The following is a 23572-nucleotide window of genomic DNA, read 5'->3' as shown; positions in this document are numbered from 1 at the left end:
TTCCCGGCTTTACCATTGTTGTTGTTCTTTACCAGCGGGCTGAACTTGTTGTTGTAGAGAAGATGCTTCTCTTGGCCATTTCCGACAACGGCTCCATCCACGGGCTCGAGCCAAAATTCCCACTGGGTTGGGGAAAAAAGCCTAAACCCAAAATTCGGATTTTTTCCACATAATCGTGTACCTTCCGAACCTGAATCTTTGCAGCAGTGTACAACACCCCTCGTTCATTTTACGGTTGGCGATACCGACTGTCAAATTCCCGCTCGCTTCCCCCTCGCCGGTCGCTCCCCCACCCCGCGCGCCCACAAACCGCACGTCGAGACTTCTTGGCTCGAAACTGACAATATGGCGACCTTTCGCTTGGTTTACAAAAATCAAATTCAGCACGTGTGTAAAGGTGCCAAACTTAAATCGTGAAAATGTACGTGAAAAATTGATCGAATTCGGCGTCAAAGTGCAGCAAAGGCGAGCTTAAAGTAGTGCGAGTCCGGTGGTGCTAAATTTCGTCGGCGGCGGCGGGTATTTTCGCGGAAAAATGCGAAAATTTTGAAAATCCCTCGGCGAGAAGACAGACCCAAGAACCAAGTGTCCATCTTTTTCCTCTTCGTCATACTCAGGGGGACCACTGCTGCGGGTGCGCTGGTGGTGTGTGCGATTGATTGCCAACTGATTTGGGTCGATTGCTGCGATTGTTACGGCAACTCATTGATTCTAGTTGCTGGAGTAGAAATTTGGGGAAATTCGTCTCACTTTCTGATAACGGGAATTTGGGGTGATTTTTTTGTTGTTGGAATGTTTGATCGGCAGGTAGTTGCGTTTGATATTTTCTAAGTTTTGAATGTCAATAAAAGTAGGCCGTGGTTGTTTCTTGGTTTCAAATGATTCGGAACAAAGAATTACATAAATCCTAGCAAGTCATGCGTTGAATCCGTGACAAAGGATTGTCTTTTCCTTCACTAGCGCCGTTTGGTCCATATGAGGGCGTTTAGTTGGCCATGGAATTCTCTCTCCTCGCTGGATTATTCGCCGCATACTTTTCCGATGATTCAGAGGGTACCGTTTTTCGTGCCAAGATTGAAGCAAAAGAAAACGCCGACAAAGAAAAAAGAAGAAGCGAAAGCACGGTGGAAATCGCACGAGAAAAATATGTGATGCAGACTGGAAAAATAATTCCGCTTGGAGCCCCGCAGTTTGGCCAACAGTAAGCAGCAAAGGGTAGAGAGAGAGAGAGAGCCGCTTCGTCATCGGGCGATGATTCGCACCGGAGAGTCTTGGACGGTGGCGCGGTAGCAGGCCGTGAGATTAGACTTGAGCAGAATTTCTTGGTGTGCGTGTTGCTCGGCCAGTCATCCCAAGATGTTACGGTGATGTGTTTGTGTGAGGGAGAAGCAAGTGAGAGAAAGAGAGAGAGAGAGAAAAGGGTTCAGTGGTTTTTTGGAAAAGCATACAGTGTTGCCAGTTTTTTTATTTGGTCTTACTGATTTGAACAGCTGATTGAGGATTTGGGCAAATCGATGCTTTAATCGAGAAATTAAAACGAGAGATGTGAGCCGGTAACATAAAGTGAAACTTCCACAATTGACATGGAAAATTTCACAGAAGCTTGACAGAAAGTTTAACTCTATGTTGCACTTTCAATTTCTCGATAGGCGCCAGGACATAGAATCTGATGTTCATTGTATGATTCTATATAAATAAAACCAAACATTAAAATTTAATATATTTAATATCGTTTAGCTAGAGAGCCCATATGGAGAGGCGAAATGTCACTCTCAGGGTTCCAATCGAACTGTCAAATCGGGGTTCCAATCGAGCAACAAGATCATGCGAAAACAAGGTTGGAATCAATTTAAAATAGTTTTGGCAAAAAACGAGACTTATACAGTTACAAGTATTGTAAAACTGTTGTTGATACTAATTTGGTAGTTTTCATTATGTTTGTGCTTGTTCGGTACAAGAAAAGTGCCTACACCTAAGAAAAAACTACAAGTTTTTCAACCTTAAATTTGAATGACTTTGGGTGTTTGAAAATTCTCCCAGAACATTTCATTTCCCTATGTAGGTCCCTAGTTCAGCTTGTGACAATACACTACCTTCCCTTTGCTAAGCAATCGAATCCAGAAGGGAAAAGATCTACCGCTTACGAGGCTATATCTCCAAACATTTATTTATTGTGGAACAGCTTTAACTTTTGGGCACTAGCAGCTTATAGCGTGGTTAACTTTTCTTAATCTGTTAAATAGCCTACAAAATAACTCTTAAAAATTTATTTGACCGCCATTACCGGTCCAAAACTGTGAAACCATAACAAAATATGCACGCGTCCCACGATCACAAAACAAATAATTATGTATGTCATTCCAATTTAATTCTTAGTTTAAATATTACAGTCATCCCACATATTCGGAACACTTTTGTGATAATTTGTCAATAGCATGCCAAATGCACTTTTTCTGTCGCCCCTGCTATTTTCAGGACCTTTATTTGGACATTCTTTTGCTATTTCACTAGTAAAAGTAGTTCATTTTGGACAAAAAACTGCATTTCGAGACTATTTTATTCAGAGCAGCAAAACACTGCCTCCAAATTGCCCGTTCCATAATTGTGGGATGTTATTGTGCCTCCCACAATTGTGGAACACCTGAATTTAACTGATATTTTCACAAGAAAAGTTAGCAGACCATTCATAAAACATTACTAAGCATGAGTTTTATTGGTTTCAGAATGTGAAGTCATTATTTTTTTTTTAATATGTATCCCTGGAGCGATAACAAAGATTGTTTACTTCGTAAGAAAAAAGTGTTCCGAATTTGTGGTTTTCATGGGTCAATGTTTTTCTTCAGAAACTTGATAGAAAAGTTAAAAATTTGCAGTTGTTCGATACAGCTTTCGAAAGATCGCAAGGATAGCTTTCAAATGAAGGTAAAAGCTAATCATTATGTTCAATTATCGATTTGCTATGATTTTTCGAACATTGGCCGATCTGTAAACTTTTCCGAATATGAGGGACGAGTGTACTTTCGATTTCTTTTGGAATGTAATCGAGATATTAGGAAATGATTTTTACAAAGAAGGGAAAAGAGATACACTTAAACCCCGATGGTTGTCAAACGAACGGGGTCACTTTTTAGTTTGACACCCCTTTTACACGGAGTTCACACACACTACCAAACGTGCGTGAGCGCCGTCTAAAAAGTGACAGGTTGAGTGTATTTACATTTATTAAGAGATTTCGATAAGTCTCAATATCTTTAGACAAGGTTGCCAGATTTGTATTTTTTTTTAATTTATAATTTTTATGTAAAGATTTTTTCTAGGATTTGACATTTTTCTCTGAAATTTATTGATGCATATCTTATAACACATAATCTCAGATAAAATTGTTGATAGAAAAAAAAATGATTAAGCATTATTAAATATTCAAATCTTAAAGAACCTAATATATACCGTATTCTGGGAGCGTTTAAGGAAGACATCAATCACTTATAACAGGTGGAAAAAAGTTATACAATCAAACGGGACATCTACTCTGTTGATACGATTCAAAATTGAACTTTTGAGTAAAGTAAGTCCACAATACCCACGAGTCTGCCTTTAGGCAACACTTCTCCCAAAAACGTAAGAAACATTCTTGCTGTATTTGTATCACTGTATCCCCCTCGAGAATCAAGAGCGAGAGAACCAGTTGGGCACCCCTTAATTTCACGCACACAACCAGCAGCCGGAACTCTCTTGTTGTACTCTGGTCTGGGTCTGCCTGCAGTCGTCGACGACGGGAAAAATAGCAAACCACACCACACACTAAACTACCTACAACTCGGGCCGCCTCTTTAAACTCGCTTTTGCTGTGCTGCTGCTGCTCCTGCTTGTGTATGATTAATCGCCATTTCGTATTGCATTTGCACGCAGAAAACAAGTACCGATAGAAGGTCGGTCGAGCAGCTGTGTGACGCGCGCGTCTTGAACACCGATCGTCAATTTTTTACCACATCCCATAACTCTATCCTCGTTTTCCTAAAAGTGGGAAGAAAAGACTTAACTTTGTGTTTTTTTTCGTTCAACCAAAAAATTAATCACAGATGGGTGACAACAGACAGGAGCAGACCTACGATGGCCCCGCCGGTATGCAGCCCGATGGCGTTATCGAGTCCAACTGGAACGAGACCGTCGACAACTTCGACGACATGGGCCTGAAGGAGCAGCTGCTCCGCGGCATCTACGCCTACGGTTTCGAGAAGCCGTCTGCCATCCAGCAGCGCGCTATTATGCCGTGCATCAAGGGGCACGACGTCATTGCCCAGGCCCAGTCTGGTGAGTAGCCGGCCAATTTTTTTCGGTGTCCCAAACCCCCACCCCCAAAAAAGAAAGCCAAAGTGTCTCTGATATGATTATCGATTTTCTCTGTGCGCCCGCGACGACGACGACGACGACGACCTCGTGCGATAGTGTATTGGTGCAGCAGGGCAACTCCGTGTTACAGAACGTACACCTGGGGTGGAACCTAGGAAGACGCACCAAAAACCCCAGGTAGGGGTTCTGTTAGGGATCTTTTCGTAGACAAAACATTAAAAACTTCCCCGGATCAATCGTCCTTTCGGGAAGGGGAGGAGAGAGAACGCTCAAGAAAATGGGAGAAAAGTTTCACGAAGAGTTTGCGTACAGGCGGACGGGCAGACAGACAGAAAATAGGTCGAATGGTGTAAGTGTAATGACAACCGGCGAATCGCCGACCGTGTGTGACTCGATGTAACGACGACCGTGTTCGTTTTCCCCGGCCATGCTTTTCTGCACTTAGTGCGGTGCGGTGTACATTCGAACTTATTTTTTCTCCTATGGCCTTATCACGGCACTGCCAAGGTGAACCGCTCAGGCGGTTGTGGAGGTCTTTTGCAACAGTGAAGTTGAGTGCAGTTTTGCACATGTTGAAATGAATTCAAAGTTGTATAAACAAACTTCATAATATTTGAATGTTTTAGAATAAACTTTTTTAAAAGTTTGTATGTGTTAATATATTTTTTCAATGTACGCAATTCTATCGCAAGATACAGTCATCTCACAAATAGGGATCAATATAAAATTTGCTGCACTGTCAGTTGGAGCGAATAGGGACAGCTATTTTATTAAAAAAACAGCAAAATTAGTATAGGGGCAGGAGGGCAGAATGGGCCACCCTTGGTTTTGGGCTTTAGATTTAGAATAAATTCAGAATGGTTTCAAAATTTCAAGCTTTTATGTGCTCTAAAACTGCTGTTCCTTCAGATTATAGTCCCGATTCACCACAGTTGACGCCAGTGACGATTAAAAAATCTTCAAAAAACAATAATTTTACAAAATTAATTGATTTATCGTTACTTTCAAAGCTTTTCACATGATAATTGTAGTCCGGCTGCAAGTATAAGTGTTAAATTTGGAGATTTCGGTTTAATTTTGAACTCACAATAGAGATATGACCCACCTTCACGTATACCTATCGACTCAGAATCAAATTATTAGCAAATGTCTGTGTGTGTGGATGGACGTAGATTTTTTTTCTCACTTACTTTTCTCAAACTGGCTTGACCGATTTTGTCCGGATCTGTGTTTTTCGATCCGTCTACAGGTCCCATAGGTCATATTTTCATACCATTATGTTTAGTAAAGTACTTCGAAAGTTGTGCTTAAAAACGATTTTGACTAAAGTTCTCAAAATTGTTAAAAAGGGCGGTTTTTGTAAGAAAGGCCGTAATGCTATACATTTTTAGAAAGGTATTTAAAAGACCTTTCTAACGAGTGCAAAAGGCTAAAGATCTGATAACCCTATAAAAAGTTATTAGCACTTAAGTGTTATTTATGCACTTTTTGGAGGCGGGATCTCAGATAATTTTGATGAAAACGTTGTCTGGATCTTTCATGCGACCTATCGTTGAATAGGTAACCAAAAGACCTTTCCAACGCGTCCAAGACATTGGAGATCCGACAACCCTATCAAAAGTTATAAGCACTTAAGTGTTATTTATGCACTCTTTGGAGGCCGGATCTCAGATATTTTGATAAAAACGTTGTGAGGATTTATCATGCGACCTGTCGTTGTATAGGTAATCAAAAGACCTTTCTCAACGCGTTCAAAAGATTGAAGATCTGGCAACCCCATCAAAAGTTATAAGCACTTAAGTGTTATTATAAACTTTTTGGAGGCCAGAGCTCAGATATTTTGATGAAAACGTTGTCCAAATATATCATGCGACCTATCTTTGGATAGGTAATTAAGGTAATTCCCCTTACTAAATTCGTTAATTGTCCAGTTTCGCTTTTCCTAGATATTTGAGATAAAAACGTTGCTTAATCCACCCTTAGGTGGTTGGTGCCTTCCTCAAATTTAAAGGGTGCTATCTGTCAAGAAGGGCCACGAAGCTATTTTTTAATTAATTTAAAATTCCAAAATTAACTTTTTATCGTTGTTAACAATAATATCAGCAATTTAAGCTTATTTTCTAGACCCAATTCAAGTAACTTTGTCCAAGAAACCAACATTTTATCTCGCAATCTACGACTTCTACGACCAAATTTGAAAGAAGTATTTGTGCAAACCTTTCAAAATCAGTTTTTGAGCGTAGCATTTTTGGGTCAAGTTTTAGAGAAAGTAATATTAGGGGCATTTTAAGAGTTTTAAAAACATGTTCGTTCTTTAAGCCATTTTGGACTTCAAAGTCAAAAGTTACAGTCATTTTAAGGTAAAAAAGATACCTCAAATATTTCGAAAAAGCGCAGTTGGACAATGTACGGATTTAGTTAAGGTGGGCCCATATACATTTTCCTTGAAAATTTTACATTTTCAAATAAAAAAAAATCCGAGGACTTCGGATAATCGAGGCTGGACTGTATTCCGATATTACAGAATACTTATCTAAAACGCGTAGAATTGCCGAGGAGAGTGATAAAATGAACATAAATCAAAATTTCTTGAATGAGGATCGGGCGCACCAATCCTCAATGACATTGAACTTGTTTAGATCTGCGCTACGCGCCACGATGGTCACGTTGTTGGCGCTTGCAAATGAGACGTCGCTATATTTATATCTGCAACAGAGAGTGCTGCATCATTGGCTTTGTGTTTGCGTATTTCTTCCTGCTGCTGCTGCAAAAAATGTGTTATTTGCTAATTTTCGTCTTTTTTTCTCCTCTCTGTCTCGTGTTTCTTCTATCAGGTACTGGTAAGACTGCTACATTTTCCATCGCGATCTTGCAGCAGATCGACACCAACATCCCAGAATGCCAAGCGCTGATTCTGGCCCCGACCCGTGAGTTGGCGACCCAGATCCAGAAGGTCGTGATTGCCCTCGGCGATTACCTGCAGGCCCAGTGCCACGCGTGCATCGGCGGCACCAACGTGCGCGATGACATGCGCAAGCTGGAGATGGGTTGCCACATCGTGGTCGGAACCCCGGGACGTGTGCACGACATGATCAGTCGTAACTTCCTGCGCACCAACCACATCAAGCTGTTCGTCCTCGACGAGGCCGACGAGATGTTGTCCCGTGGTTTCAAGGACCAGATTCAGGACGTTTTCCGCATGTTGCCGAACGACGTGCAGGTCATCCTGCTGTCCGCTACCATGCCGTCTGAAGTGTTGGAGGTTTCGACCCACTTCATGCGCGAGCCGGTCAAGATCTTGGTCAAGAAGGAGGAACTCACCCTGGAAGGTATCAAGCAGTTCTACATCGACGTGAAACAGGAAGGCTGGAAGCTCGGAACGCTGTGCGATCTGTACGATACGCTGTCCATCACTCAGGCCGTCATATTCTGCAACACTCGCCGCAAGGTCGACCAGCTGACCGCCGACATGGCCGCTGAGAGCTTCACCGTGTCTTCCATGCACGGCGACATGGACCAGCGGGATCGTGACTTGATCATGAAGCAGTTCCGTACCGGATCGTCGCGTGTCCTCATCACCACGGATCTGCTCGCTCGTGGTATCGACGTGCAGCAGGTTTCGCTAGTTATCAACTATGATTTGCCGACGCTGAGAGAAAACTACATCCATAGGTGAGTGTCACGTCAGAAGGTCTAATCTTGAGTACGAGCTCGCGCCTCACTGAGAAAGCATTCTAGCATTAATTCCAAAATTGCTACTGTGTTCTATTTGTGAGGCAAAGTAAACAAATCAAAATAGACATATCTGTAGTCCATTCCACGTGGACTATTGTTCAGCACTTTGATTTTACAAAATTGAATAACACTCGTCATGAGTCATTCAATTTCACAACCCTGCGTCATAAATGACTAACCTTCTTTCATCTTCTTCTTCCCCCCATTCCAGAATCGGTCGAGGTGGACGTTTCGGTCGTAAGGGAGTTGCTATTAATTTTGTTACTGAAGCTGACAAGAGAGTGCTGACAGACATTGAGAAACACTACAACACTACCATTGAGGAGATGCCAGCAAACTTGGCCGATATGCTGTAAATTTCCAAACCCCCCTAAATCAGCAGCATCAACCAACAAGCAAGCAAACAAACCAACAACAACAATACAAAAAAGAAAACATCTCCAGCAGCAAGTGTAGTGTCACAACAACAACAACAAAATCAGTATAAAAAAGAAGCAACTAAAACAACAACATCCATCAGCAACAACAACAACGACCGAAGACGATAAAGAAACACAAAACCACGACACGACAACGATCGATCGCGGAAACTAACAACAACAACAACATCTTTCCCCCCACCATCTCTCGGACATCGGACGTGCGTCGAAATCGTGATCAAGATCCGCAGTGAACGAAAATTCTCCTTCCAATTCCAGGTGAAGATACATTTCTGTTATTACTATTTTTTTTTGGGTACTTTTTTAATACACGTAGAGAGAGAAGGATCATTGCGAAATACTTTTTACTAGAGCGAAGAAAAAAATAAATGGAAGCCGTTGAGCTGATATGTGTACTAGCATGGAGCCCTTATTTTTGTGTTTTAAGACGAAATCTACTCGAAACCGGAATGTTTGCCCCGATCTCGATGACGTTGGTGGAATCCTCCGCACACCAGCTTGGAACTCCGCGTTAAGGCATTCAATGAAGGATTCTTGAACAATTTAAATCTTTTAAATTTAATATGAGCAACAGAAGTTAACACAAACAGTCTATCCTGCTCGCTTCTAATGAAAAATTAGGTCACGTGAGCAAGATAGACTGTTTGTTTACACTTCTTTAGCCCAACTAATTTCTTTTTTTTTTTTGCTTGAATTATTCTCAATGCATAACTGATATTTTCGCACTTGATCAAATTTGACAACGAGTACTTTGTCATTCGAATATGTTCGAAATTTTCATTGAGAAACCCCGTAAAATTGATTGTTTAACATATGAAACAAAATAGCTTACACAAAAAAATATCTAGAAAAAGAACTTAAAAAATAGGGTACGTTATCCATTAGTGGACCCCTTTCCTATAGTGGACCCTCTGAAGGGTTTTTAATGGAAAATTCAATAAAATCACAATTTCAAGCGTGTTGTTGTCTACAAATCTTTTATTTGGCATGTTCAGCATCATTTAGAACAATGTTGACTGACATTGAATTGTTCTTTTCACCAAAATAAGTGTTTTGATTTGGACATCTGAAATCAGCCATGGCCACTAGCATTTTCACAACAAAACTGCATTTATATTTTATGATTGAATTAACCATCTAATCATTTTTGGACTGATTATTTAACTTCAGCAAGTCGAAGTAATGTAAGTTTAAGGATATTTACTAAAATAAAGCGAAGAAATGCAATTTTCTAGCAAAAAATATGAGGGTCCAATATAGGACAACGAAAATCCAAACTTTTCCAAAAGTGGACCCCTGTTAATTAAACCTTCAAAAATGATGAAAACGGTGTATTAAAGCAAAAGTTTCTCTAAAACATACAATAAATGCTTGTTGTTATCAAGTTAAACGCATATTTTTTCAATTATGAGTATAAATATAGCTGTTTTCATGTTAAAAGTACCAATAATGCTGAAGCCGTAAGAATTTATATTTAATCAAAACTATAGTTAATTGTACTTAACTGAAGCACCATAATTGCAGTTTGAAATGATATTTTATAATAATAAATCAATAACAAAACTTTTTTTCCAATAAACATGCGTGGTTTTATCAGCAACTGTAAACAATTCTATTGTTTAGTATCGGTCAATCATTTATTTAATTAGTATGGAAAAAAATGCATCAAGATTACTTTTTTTAAATTATTTTTATGTTTACAGTGGTTTTTGAGACGTTTTCTCTGATCTTTTTCGGAAATAGGTCTTTTTCGGAAATGTGTTTAAATGTCTGTTTGGTTTTTTGTTGTTTAAAGCCAAATTTGTTAACAAAAAATATTTGTTTATGATGAAAAGTGAGCAAAATCCATCTTTTATTCATTATATCTATCATTAGACCTACACCATGCATCAAAACATCAAATATTGGTTAAATTTGGTATAAAAATAACAGTTTGCCTATAGTGGACCCGGGTCCACAATCGGATTATGGACCCGGGTCCACTATAGGAAAAAGGGGTCCACAACAGGCAAAAAAAAACTTTTTTTTTCAATTGGCTATTTTTCTGCTCAAAAACAAATAACTGATTAAACAAATAGTCAAAATTGTTCGAAAAACTTCAATTTTCATTGTTTTGTACAAAGGGTTACGAAAAAGTGCTTAAAATATTGAAAATTCGTGAAAAATGTGCTTCGGCTCTACTAGGGGGTCCACTAATGGTTAAAATACCCTACAACTTTTTGCAACGACTGTCAAATTTCAGTATTCTTCATATTTGGCTCTTCAGTCCTTCGAATAAAAGTAACAACCGTTTTCCTTCTTTACCGACGTTTCGGCTTTTATTTTGAAGCCTTCTTCACTGGATCACTAAAAATCATGCTGATGTACTTATTGTTGCAGTTGAATGGGCCACCCTTGGTTTTGGGCTTTAGAATGGATTTAGACAGCCAATAACATCACCACACCACAGGTTCTTAAATAGGCTTTGTCGAAAGTTAGATTGTTTGAAAAAGTTTGTTCAATGTTTATAATGTTACCAGGAACTATTAGGTTTTACAGCCTGAATTCACGAGCGCACACGCACATACATTTTTACTGAGACACACGTGCAAAAAATGTAAACAGTGCAGCCAAGCTGTCAAATTTCTAACCTAAAAATTGAGTCGGCGTAAAACCTAATTACGATGGTAACCAAACAAAAACGAAACCTTCAAATCATTCAGAGGCTTGGTGGCGGAAGTGTTAAATGAAAATCCACTTGGAGGCAGAATGTACCACCCTTTTCCTGCCTTATAAAAACAATAAAAAGTTACGAAATTTGAGCTAAATGGATTATTTCACACCTGGTAGCTTCACAAATCACGTTTAATGCAACATTAGTTGATTTTTTACTTGTTTTGATGCTTATTTGTAAAAATAGTGTCTTATGACAACATATTAACACTATTTTCTAAAATGTTTGTTTTGGTAACTGACTATTTTTATGAAAGTGGTCTAACTTCATGGAAACTATGTTAGAAAGGTCCCTTGAGTCATTTATTACCTCCCTTTAACGTTTTACTAGACAAAATGGCTTGTTTCTAAAGTGGTCGAAAAACATTTTTTTTTAAATTGCATAAAAAATAGTTTAAGCTAAAAAATTTCATCAACCAAGTATTCTGGAGTTTTTTTTAAAGGTTCAATAAACCAAATTTCCAGTTTTTGCTTTTTGGGTGTTTTTGAAACCGCCTTGCGTCAGGAAAAAGCAAAAACTGAAAATTTGGTTTATTGGACCCTTTCAAAAAAAAAAAAAAACTCCAATATTCAACATTGAAGGGAAAATCCCAAAGCATAAGCCTACTACACTGAATTCATAAATTTGTATGTTTTTCGATGGCTTTTGGCGCATTTTACTTAGGCAGGTATTTTAAAATAAATCATTGGAAAATAAATTTTAAAAGCGACAAAATATGTTCATAAATTTGTCGCCATTTAAAAATTTCACGTGAAATGAGGAGTAAACAAACTCACAAAGAAAACAAAATGTATGCTGGTTGACGTTTTTGCAAACAAACAAAGCAGACAATCTGTCAAAAAGTGCGAGTTTGTTTGTCTGTTTGTCACTATGCATAGTCTAATACTTCCTTGAACATGATAAAACCAGGAGGTTGCTGTGTTCTATCCCTCGCCCAAATCAAGAAAAAAAAAATTGAAAAAGAATTTTATTATTTCAGTTCAATAACTGGATTTGGGCTGCAAAATTAAATGAACACAAGAAAATGATTAACACTTGTAGCCCCAACGGGGTAAAAAAACGTAGAAAATGCAATTTCACCGGCTCTTCGAACCCTTGGAAAAAAGTTGGAAATGCCTTTTGCCTTCCTCACATCAATGAGGAAAGGTTATAAAATCACTCGAAAAATGAACTTTTTTATTCGACCTTGTAGACCCACCTTCACGTATACCTATCGACTCAGAAACAAATTCTGAACACATGTCTGTGCGTGTGTATGTCTGTAAATCCGTGCACCGAAAAATATGCACACAATTATCTTCGGACTAGCTGAACCGATTTGGACCGTTTTAGTCTCATTCGATCCGTCTTGGGGTCCCATTAGACCCTAGTTAATATTTTGAAGTTTAGAAAAGTATTTTAAAAGTTATGCTAAAAAACGCTGTTAAACTTTGGAAAATTGTAAAATGATGGGTTTTAATAGAAATTATGCTATGTATTGTTAGAAAGGTATTTGAAAGACCTTTCCATCGCGTTCAAAAGATTGAAGATCTGACAACCCTGTCAAAAATTATCAGCACTTAAGTGTTATTTATATACTTTTTTGAGGCCGGATCTCAAATATTTGGTTGAAAAAGTTGTCCGGATCTATCATGCGACCCATCGTTAGATAGGTAATCAAAAATCCTGTCCAACGAGTCCAAAAGATTGAAGATATGACAAACCTATCAAAAATTAAAAGTACTTTACTGCCCATGTTCGCATAAATGTCCCATATGCAAAAACAGCAAGCTGAGAAAAACGCATTTGAAGTTTGTCCCATACATAAGGCTACGTGTTAAGTTTTCGCAAAAAAAAACTGGATTTCCTCCTGATTTCTAGAACAAAGTACTGGATGTTATAGGCTCTTTTGAAAGAACACACAATTTTGAACCAAACTGCATCAATAACTCGAAATCGATGAAAATGCATATGGGACTTTTATGCGATCAGGGGCAGTTTAGTGATGTTAATGCAATTTTTTTGAGGCCGGATCTCAGATATTTTGATAAAAATAAGTGTTATTTATATACTTTTTCGAGGCCGTGTGATGTAATCACTTTATGAATGTAAGGAAGGCACTAACCACCTGAAGGTGGATTAAGTAACGTTTTCATTGTAGCTTCATTGACATTCTTCCGGATCGAATGCAACAAGAATCATCCAAATCGGTTGAGTTTTCGCCAAAAACCTGCCGGTTGAAGTTTCATTTCCATTTTTTTGACCCCCTTGGTACTTCGCGTAAGTTTTGACCCCGTTGGTGTCTATGTACAAGTGTTAAATAGTGCGGCGTCCTGTACACCGATGATTAATTAAGCAGTTAAGAGCCTTATAGGATTTGTGATTTTTCTTGTTCAATCATTCCCTTGGATAAACATATTTTTACGCAAAATAATATAAAGAATAAAATTTAAAATTATGATATTTTTAACTTTTTTAACCAGTTTAAACCGGGAATATAAACTTTACGCTTATTTTTGAAAATTACCTTGAAATTTAGTTTTATTGTAAAGTTGCCAAACATATGGCGTTACTAATTCTTTAAACTATTCCGTTTCAAAATTATCAACAGTTTGTAGAAAACTATTTAAAACAAGAAAATTTAACAAATTTCCACTCAAGCCTTAAAGCATCAACGTTTCTTTCCATTTCAGGTAACGAGAAACTTCTGTTGTCAATCACTGGAACGAGTAAAACAAGAAAACAAACAAAATCTGCAACTTTTCTTTCATGTGTACCAAGAAGCTAAACAACAATCATCAGCAAGTTGAATAAAAGAAACGCAAAAAAGGCAACAAAGCAAAATTAGACACAAAGTATAATATAATTGATACCTTTATCACAACTTTGAAGAAAAATCCTACTTTTTTCAATTCACTTTCCTTTTTTTTAACTTTAATAATCCCCCCCATTTTTCCTCCACATATATAAATGTAACGCGTCCCCCAGGTTTAGTGCTAGTTAGGGTCAGTCAACGCAGTTAAAATTATTCTAAATATCAGCGGCCGAGGCCACTGTTTCCGGGGTCTCATCCTGAGCGGGCCCGGAAAGTGCTCACCCAGGATGAGGCCCCGGAGCAGTGGAATCGAGCCTGTTTGTGAATGAGATGCGAAACTAGCATTAGGTGAATTTATACTGTTAAGAACTCCAAACTTCCAAAACCAACCAACCAACCGCGCGCAGGCCTGCAGAACAAACAGGAAGTCAGGACACGACATGGAAAGTGACACACCGTGGGAATCGCGTACGTAACGGAATTGCTGACCGATGGTCCGCCGTGTAATTTTTCGAACTTCCTGAACGAGGGTCTTTTTTAAGCTTTTCGGTTGTACATTTTTTGTTTATTATGTATGGAAATATGAAATCATCAGCTTACAATAAATTTATCTAGCCTTTTTTTGTACTTGTCCTTGCTACTGTCCGTACTTCCGTGTTTGGCGATCACACATAGCGTTGGTTTTTGTCTAGAACAAAACAAAAAACTTGATTCGGCAAAAAATCTATTTAGAAATGTGTTATTGTTTTTTCCTCTTGCATTGTTTCAATACAATTCTAAAGTTTTTTTTCTTGAATGGGTTCTATAAACAATAGGGTGTTTCATCCAAACAAAAAAAAAATCTCAGAATCAGGCAAACCGAGGTTCCGCTAGTAGAGGGTACCCATAGGGACTCTCATGCCAGATATCAGCCCATTTGGTTGAGAATTGGCCTGTCCCAGCGGTTCAAAGTTTACATGTAAATTACTGTTGTCTGGGGCAACATGGATTCGCTCGGAATAAAGACAGGTGTGTAGGGGATGGTCCAATGAACAAATTCCAGAAGGAATTAGGGTTGTCCATTCTGTCCCCAAGGTGCGCATTGGATCGACGTCCGGTGTCTCCAGAATCAACGATTCACCCTTCAAATGTACGCATTGTCCTTAGTATGCTATGACGGCTAGCTGAACATTACGACGCCCCATGTCAGACTGTGAACACGTGGGGAAGCATCGATTGCATTATTATTATAAAATCATCATATAAAAACGTTACTTAATTCACCTTTAGGTGGTTGGTGCCTTTCTCACATTCATAAAGTCAATACATTCAGTAGAAATAGCCACATTCCCCCTTAACATGTTTAACAAATCAACTTTATTACTCATTTCTTTTGATAGGGTTCGCAGACCTTCAATATTTCTGGCTCATCGGCAAGGTCTGATAGAAAACCTATCCAACGATAGTTCGCATGGAAGATTCAGACAATATTTCTATCACAATATCTGAAATCCGGCCTCCAAAAAGTGTATAAATAACACTTAAGTGCTAATTACTTTTGATAGGATTGTCAGATCCTCGATGTTTTATGCTCATTTGGAAGGTCTTTCGATTATCTAACTAACGACAGGTCGCATGATGAACCCGGACATCATTTTCATTAAAATATCTGAGATCTGGCCTCCTAAAAGTGTATAAATAACACAAAAGTGCTAATAACTTTTGATAGGGTTGTCAGATGTTTTGGGCTCATTGGAAAGGTCTTTTTAATACCTTTCTGAAAATGTATAACATGATAGGGTTTCTTGCAAAAACCACCCTTTTTACAATCTTCCGAACATACGCCAAAACAGTTTTTTTAGCATAACTTTTGAAGTACTTAACTAAACTTGCTGATTTTCAATAGAGACCTATAGATGTCGATGATGTCGAGATGATTTTAAGTCGATATGTATACGTGAAGGTGGGTCTACGAGGTCAAACTAATAAGTTCAGTTTTCGAGTGATTTTATAGCCTTTCCTCAGTAAGGTGTGGAAGGCAAAAATAGCTTATAGAGCAATTTAAAAAAAAAAAAACTCTAGAGTTGTTGCTAGCAACATGTAAATGATTTGAATAATTTGAATAAAAACGAAGTGTTCGAAATCCCAAAATTTTTAGTGGATTTTAAAAAAATTTATATTTCAAGCAAAAGATGAACCAAATTGGCGTTTTGGCTTGACTTTTAAAAATTTCCGACTGTAGATTTTTTCCATGAATTCAGAAAAACTTTCAATAATCATAAAAAAGAAATCGTATTATTTTCAAATTCTAAACCTCAAATTCGAGGTCAGCAAACCCAAACTAGTCAAATTTGAATGGCCTTCTTATCATCTAATGTGTGTGTGAGTGTGTTTTTTTATTAACACCATCTTAGACTATAGAAAAGAGTTGATTTTTTTTCGTGATTCGATTCGATTACTGGAACTGCATGCATATAAGCGAATCCGAATTCGCTAATTGGCATTCATAAGCTAAACGACATGCGACACCTAGTGTTGAGTAGCACACCAGAGCGAAGGATGTCGATTGAAATTTTTGTCCTTTAAGGTTATGTTTGCGAATTCTGTTTTGTTAAATTCCCGCTCCCTCTCCTTTGTTCTGATGTTCATAAAGCTGTTTCTTGACACCTTTCCTTACGATCTGCATACTAGCCTTAAAACAGCATGAGAACCATCTGGAGAACACTCAAACCCCGATGGTTTGACACCAACTGTTGACAAATGAACGGGGTCGAATCTATGACATTTCCCCGAAACCCACATTCCCGAAGAGACATTTCCCCGAATGCCACATATCCGAAAAGACACTTTCCCGAAATGTCATTTACCCGAAAATCATTTCCCCGAACAATCCATTTCCCCGAACGGCCACATCCCCGAATGGCGACTTCCCCTAAAAACCATTTTCCCGAATGGCCACTTCCCCTAATTTTCCACATCCCTGAAAATCATTTTCCCGAATGACCATATCCCCGAACGGCCATTTCCCCGAACGCCACTTCCCCGAACCCGGTCAGGCGGGTATGGCCGTTGCCCAGAACTGCGCGCGCGGTTCTGGGTAACGACCATACCCGCCTGACAGAGTTCGGGGAAGTAGCGGTCAATAAAGTATCATGTCCACGTTTGAACGTTCAAAAATTCCGAGCTTCACTTGAATTTTGAATATTCAAATTTATGTAAGTGCGACAACTGGCCAAAGGAATTTCAGGTCAGAACGTGTTTGACACACGTTCAGGCCCGACTACCGCAAAAATGTGTAATTATTACTCGGGACCTTGGCAACCAAAATCAACCAAACTTTGGGACAATGCACAGAATGGTCAACCAAACAAAACGTGTTTGGCTTTATTTTTCGTTTATTCAAGGCCAGACATTAAAACGCGTTTTTTCGGAACGTCCAAAAGCGACAAACGACAAGATAACACAACAATGTCAATTTGATATATTGATCATTTCGCAAAAATGCATTTAGTTTAAAATCAAATTACAGTCCAGACTCGATTATCCGAAGGCCTTGTCAAAAGTTTACTTCGGATAATTGAATAATAAACATTTTTTTTAGTCGTCTTTTTTTGTTTTGCTGTCGAGTTTAAGTATAGCCCCTAAACTACTTTAAAGCGATTTAGTTATTTTAAATCTAAAATGGCGGTGATGAAATATTTAAAAAATGCATTTTGTAATACAATAATCAACTATGATTAAATTTGATTAAAAAGGGTTGGTTTCAGAACTTGAATTGGACGTAATAAAAATTCAAAAAAAAAAATGTTCAAAGCCTTCATCCAGCCAAAATTGATAAAGACGAATCAGTTCAGTTAAACAAAATCTAGAACAAACTGAATCCTGCGCATCGAGCGTCGCATAAACTTATCGTTGCTGTTCAATCCTTACCACGTAGATACCGTTTTGGAAAATTGTCTTTTGCTGAAAATTGCCGCTACAAAAAATACACTTTTTTATGGAACGTGGATAATCTCAATACCCCGCACTCTTGAAGTGTCCGCGTGGTTTATGAATGGCCTTCTACGGTTATTTGTTTTTTTTTTTTTTAAATCATAAAACACGTCGGAGAATTTAATATTAAGGTCATACTTTTATTTAAAAAAAAAAATCCCTAAATAACAATTAAGTTTATATCTAGGTTATCATTCAGGAAAATTGATTTTTCGGAGAAGTAAACATTCGGGTTTATGTAAATTAGGGAAAACGACAGTTCGGTAAAATGGCCATTTGGAATTTTCGGGAAAATGATTTTCGGGGATGTGGAATTTTCGGGAAAAATGATTTTCGGGGAAGTGGCACTTTCGGGGAAATGATTTTCGGGGATATGGGATTCGGGAAAGTGGGATTCGGGGATAAGGGATAAAACCAACGGGGTCACTTTTTAGTTTGACACCCCTTTTACACGTAGTTCCCACACACTACCAAACGCTTGTTTCAAAAATGTGCGTGAGCGCCTTGTAAGAAGTGACAGTTCGTCAAATTTTAATTTGGCTTTGACCAACCAACGGGGTACAAACTAAAAAAGGGTCAAACGAAAAAGTGACCAACCACCGGGGGTTGAGTGTTTTTATATTTTAAATTACTGGTAACTACTGCACGTGCAAACTTTCAAATCATTTAATACATTACGCGTTCAACCATTTTCATCGGCCCGATGAAATTCCCTTAACCCCCATTGAGGTTTTGCAGCGCGACTGTGTTTCAAATGTAGGTGGCGCCAAAATGAGGTTACTTGCCAAAAATCGTATTCCTTTCTGCTGGATTGAAGAACAAAATCGCTTATTTCTCATGATTCCCTGCATCAATCTTAATGAAACTGGTTGCAAAAGACGAGAAAATTTTTTTGCTTTAAAATAATGAACATCAACTTTTGAGCGCGCAAAAATGTGTGACCTTTTTTTTAAAAAACATGTTTTAAAACACGAAAAAATGAGTTTCCCTGTATATATCAAGGAAATAAACAGTTGTATAGTTGATAACAGATGTGTTAACGTATGTTCAACATTTTTTTATTGATTTTTGACAGACTTTCTAGCCAAATAGTCCAAATTACTATCTTTTTCTAAATTTCCAGTTTTCTCATAGAAAAATCAAACAATTATTGGAAAGTTATACACCAAATTGTTGGAAATAATTTTTCTCATCCGAATCCGGCATAAGTTGTATAAAAATGTTGATTATGAAGGAAAAAACACATTTTTTCAAAAAATCATATGTTTACGCTATTTGTTCATAGGTGGCGACACGTGTCTTTTAGCTTTGCTGCAAATTCTCTATCGAGAAATTCAAAAGAGAGATGTGAGCCGGTAACATGGAGTTAAACTTTCGCAACTGTCATGGTAAACTTCACAGAAGCTTGACAGAAAGTTTAACTCCATGTTGCACTTTTAATTTCTCGATTGAGAGATTCGACAGAAACGTGCACGCATCCTGGTGGCGAGTAGAAGCACTACGCAACGATGTTTGAAATGACAGCGTGCTTGGAAATATATTTTTTTTTGCAGTTTTTGATTTTTATTTCCTTCAAATATTTTTTAACGTCGATGAAAGTTTTTGTAAAGTGTGGCAATCGCATAAACGAATCGAATGATGTATAAATCATAGGGGCTGAGTTAATTTTTCATGTTTTTTCCTCAAATTTACCAAAAAGATCTTTTGAAAAATTGATTTAAATAAGATTTATTTGATTGATAATGCTCCTTATGTGTGTATTATTGATAGAACAAATTATAAGAGTCATATTACAGCATAATAACAATAATTTTCTCAAAAAATTGCTAGTTATTCGAATTTCTCCAAAAATTTCCAAAAAATCACCAAAATGCATTTTTGAGGTCAATATTTTGGTCAAACGGGAAGAAAAGTAAAGTTTAAACACTTTTACATAATATTTCATCATTACTTTTAACTTTTGCAACATTTAACTCAAGTTATCCAAAATATCGATCATCTTTTTAGAAAAATCGTTTAAATAAAATACCAGTCACAATTAATCACTACAAATCACCACGCATTATGATCGTTAGCGAAATTGCCACACTTTGCAATACCCCACTTTTCTGAAAATGCTTGATTTTTCATTATAAACGCGATTTTTCCCAAAAAACTGCTCAAACTGTATGGGGGCTGTCATTCCGAACACCGCTGGAACAACAGCGAACCTAGCGGAAAAAACGTCGTCGAACTCTTCAATTCCAAACCTCCCAAAAATGTTCCGTTCACTTTTAAGGCTAGTACGCTGATCGGAAGGAAAGGGGTCAAGATATGGCTTTACGAACAGCAGAACAAAGGAGAGGGAGTGATTTCTTGGGGCTTTTCTTCACCCTCTCTGGCTTGCTTTAGCTGCCGCTGCTGCCCATTTGATTTTTTTCTTGACCGGTTTCTTCCGAAGTGCGTATACCGCTTTAAGGCTGGTATGCTGATCGGAAGGAACGCAAAACTCCATATAAAAAAACGCCTAAGAAACGGTCAAGGAAAGGATCGCGAACTAGGTCGCGAAAAGATTTTTCTTAAGCGGTACGCAGCTGAAAAGTAACAGAAACGGAAAGATTGCGTTTGACGTTTCTTCGCGCGGTGCTTGTTTGTAATATGTTTTGATGATAAAAATCAAAGAATTGTAATTTTCCATTTTGAATGCGACTGATAATTACAAACGTTTTAATAATTTTTATTGGGTATAAAAATATTGAAAATTCCCGCCGAATCTTAAAAAGCAGAATATTGAAATTAAAAGGGCAGATTTAGTTTTTTTGGTCAAAATGGAGTAAAAAAAAGAAGTTATCTTTATAGATGTCGGCCATCGTGTCACCAACTATTTATTGCTAGTACCAAACAGCTACCTCTGGATTATGAGTCCCCTGCGCTGTCCGATTGATCCACACTCGCGGGTCCAAAATGAAGTAAATCAGAGTGAAATTAAATTTGACAATAATCATACAAATATCTATGTTTTTACTAAAAATACAATAATAATCTGAAATTTTGAAACCAAACCAAACAACAAAATCAAAAATATGAAAAACAAACATTTCAGAAATTTCAAATAACAAGTTTTTAAAAAATAATAAAGAAAATTTCAACAAAAATCTGAAATTTGGAAATTTTAAAATAAAAAAAAAATGCAGAATTGAAAAATAATTATAATATTAAAGTTTTTATAAATCCAATAGCTCAAAAATGTTAAAATTCGAAAAGAATGTACAAGTCTGAATTCAAAAAGTTTGAAAATATAGAAATTCGTAAATACAAATTTCCGAAAACCGCGAAATAATAACAATCAAAAACTCTATTTCTTCCAAAATTAAAAAAAATTAAGGGTTTGGAAATTGAAAAAAGATTTTAAGAATTTAAGAATTTAAAAATTCAAGAAAAAATCATTTGTACCAGCCTTGTTTTATTGTTTCCAAATTTACTGATTTCCTGATTTCCTAGTTTCCGAATATCCTAATTTCCTCATTTACATATTTCCAAATTTCTCAACTTCCTAACTTCCTAAACTCCTAATTTCCTAATTCACTAACTTCCTAATTTCCTGATTTCCTAATTTCCTGATTTCCTTATTTCGTAACTTCTTAATTTTGCCAATTTCCTAACTTCCACACTTCCTAATATCCTATTTTCCTAACTTTCTAATTTCCCAGTTTCCTAATTTAAAAATTTCCTGATTTCCAAATTTCCTAACTTCCTAACTTCCTAATTTCCTCATTTCCAAATTTCCTAACTTCCTAACATCCTAATTTCCTTTCATATTAATTTCCTAATTTGCTAATTTCTTAATTTCCTTGTTTCCTTATTTCATAATTTCTTAATTTTCTTATTTTATATATTTTACTAATTTGCTAATATCATAATTTCCAAATTTCCTAATTCTCTGGTTTCCTAATTTCCTGATTTTTTGATTTCCTTATTTCATGATTACATATTTTTTTGATTTCATATTTTTTTAAATTTTAGTTTTTCTAGTTTCAGAATTTAAGACTTTCTATTTTTTTTGATTTTTTTTTTAAAGAAATTTTCAATTATTGATTTCTTAATTTTGTTCATAATTGTTGTTAACAGTTTTTGAATAAACATTTTGAATCTATTTAATTCCTATTTAATTTTAACTTTTTAATATTTTTAATCTTTTTATTTTTTCCTCGAAAGAACCTCAAGCGCGCTCATACCGAACTGTCAACTTTTCTTGGGGGGGTCACGAAAAGAACACGCAACATTTCTTGACCGCGTTCCTTCCGATCAGCATACCGTACTTAAGGGCACAAATTACAAAATTACGAACGATCTACCACAGAAAAAAACAATAGTAAACAGGCCGAACAAAATTTCATTTTATGGCTCCATAAGGTTTGTTGGTAGCAGACGTGCAATGTACCACAAAGTTGAACCAAAAAATAAGTAGCAGTTGTCACTCTGTGTTACTCTGTGGATCTACGATGGAATGCAGGCTCCTCAGAAAAAAAAAAACGGATTCACGAACCAACCCTTCGTTGGAGTTTTATTTCCTGAAAATGCATGGCCGAATGTTAGTTTTCATGTAAATTTGTAAATTTTCACTGTTTTTCTATAAAATACTTACCAAAAAGTTCAAGTACGATGTAATTTAAGGTTTATTCACAAAATTATAATTTAAACGGGATTTTCGACGAAAGAAAACGCAAACTGAACCGTTTTCGTCCGTCGCCATCTTTCGAATAAGTATTTTTTGAATCAAACACCTTCAATAACCAATACATATTAATCTCACGTGGTTTTCACTATGAAATCAAGGGAAAAGTCGAATGGGGTAGATCCAAGTGAAATTCTGCTGAATTCAAAGTGAACACCAAGCGAAAAAAGAATGAAAAAAATCTGGCTTGCGATCAGCTGATTTTAAATGATTATCACATAAATGTCACGTGAAAAACACGTCTAGGTCAAGGGAAAAGCATAGAGTTATCTACGTGAGCATGTATTGCGTGTATGTACGTAAAGTGAGGTTAAATTTTGTACCAGCCAGCAAAACAAATGGTGTGCTAGTGTGACGCACATGAGTTTACTATGTCAGATTTTTTCAGTGATGTTTAAAGCTACTTGAACTGGTCCCATATTTTGATCGTAAATTTTTTCGAACCTTCAGAATTGTTTGTCTGTGACGTTACCAAGCGGTAAAATGGAAAAAGAAATAAATTTGTATGTAGTTGCAAAGAACACCAAATCTCAATGAAATCTTAGACCTGGTAAAACATATAAGAAAAATTGCCCATTGAAATTGAAATACGTATCCGCCCTTTTCTCTTGTTGGTCCAGATTAGAGAACCTGGAGTTTATATTGCGCGTATTCCCGAAAAAGACACGCGGCATTCCAGCCTCGAAACGACGCGCCGCACTTTCGGCAAATGCGCGCTGTCAAATCCCATACTGTGCGTTTTGTTTTTGTTGATCTTCTTCTTCGAATTGCATGGCATTGTTGCCGGGAATGTTTTTGATTACACTCAAACCCCGGTGGTTTGACACCAATTGTTGTCAAACGAACGGGGTCAC

At 37.2% G+C, this 23572-nt stretch overlaps 1 protein-coding gene across 3 annotated transcripts; it reads left to right on the top strand.

Annotated features, from left to right (window-relative positions):
* Positions 1-322: 322 nt before the first annotated feature.
* Positions 323-14653, top strand: LOC6032433 (eukaryotic initiation factor 4A). Of its 3 annotated transcripts, none has more exons than XM_038252557.1 (5): positions 323-397; positions 4080-4311; positions 7185-8022; positions 8297-8783; positions 13911-14653. In XM_038252557.1, exons 2-4 carry the CDS (start codon positions 4080-4082, stop codon positions 8439-8441), a joined length of 1215 nt encoding a protein of 404 aa, XP_038108485.1. In that variant the 5' UTR covers positions 323-397; the 3' UTR covers positions 8442-8783; positions 13911-14653. The 3 variants fall into 3 exon arrangements, with proteins under 3 accessions (XP_038108485.1, XP_001843031.1, XP_038108486.1); XM_001842979.2 differs by having other exon boundaries at positions 339-421; XM_038252558.1 differs by lacking the exon at positions 13911-14653 and having other exon boundaries at positions 339-421; positions 8297-8920.
* Positions 14654-23572: the final 8919 nt, after the last annotated feature.

The sequence above is a fragment of the Culex quinquefasciatus genome, chromosome 2 (genome assembly GCF_015732765.1).
Source record: "Culex quinquefasciatus strain JHB chromosome 2, VPISU_Cqui_1.0_pri_paternal, whole genome shotgun sequence".
In the NCBI taxonomy this organism is placed as follows: Eukaryota; Metazoa; Arthropoda; class Insecta; order Diptera; family Culicidae; genus Culex; species Culex quinquefasciatus.
Note: the sequence above shows the minus strand (reverse complement) of the source record. Positions and strands in the feature narration are given on the sequence as shown.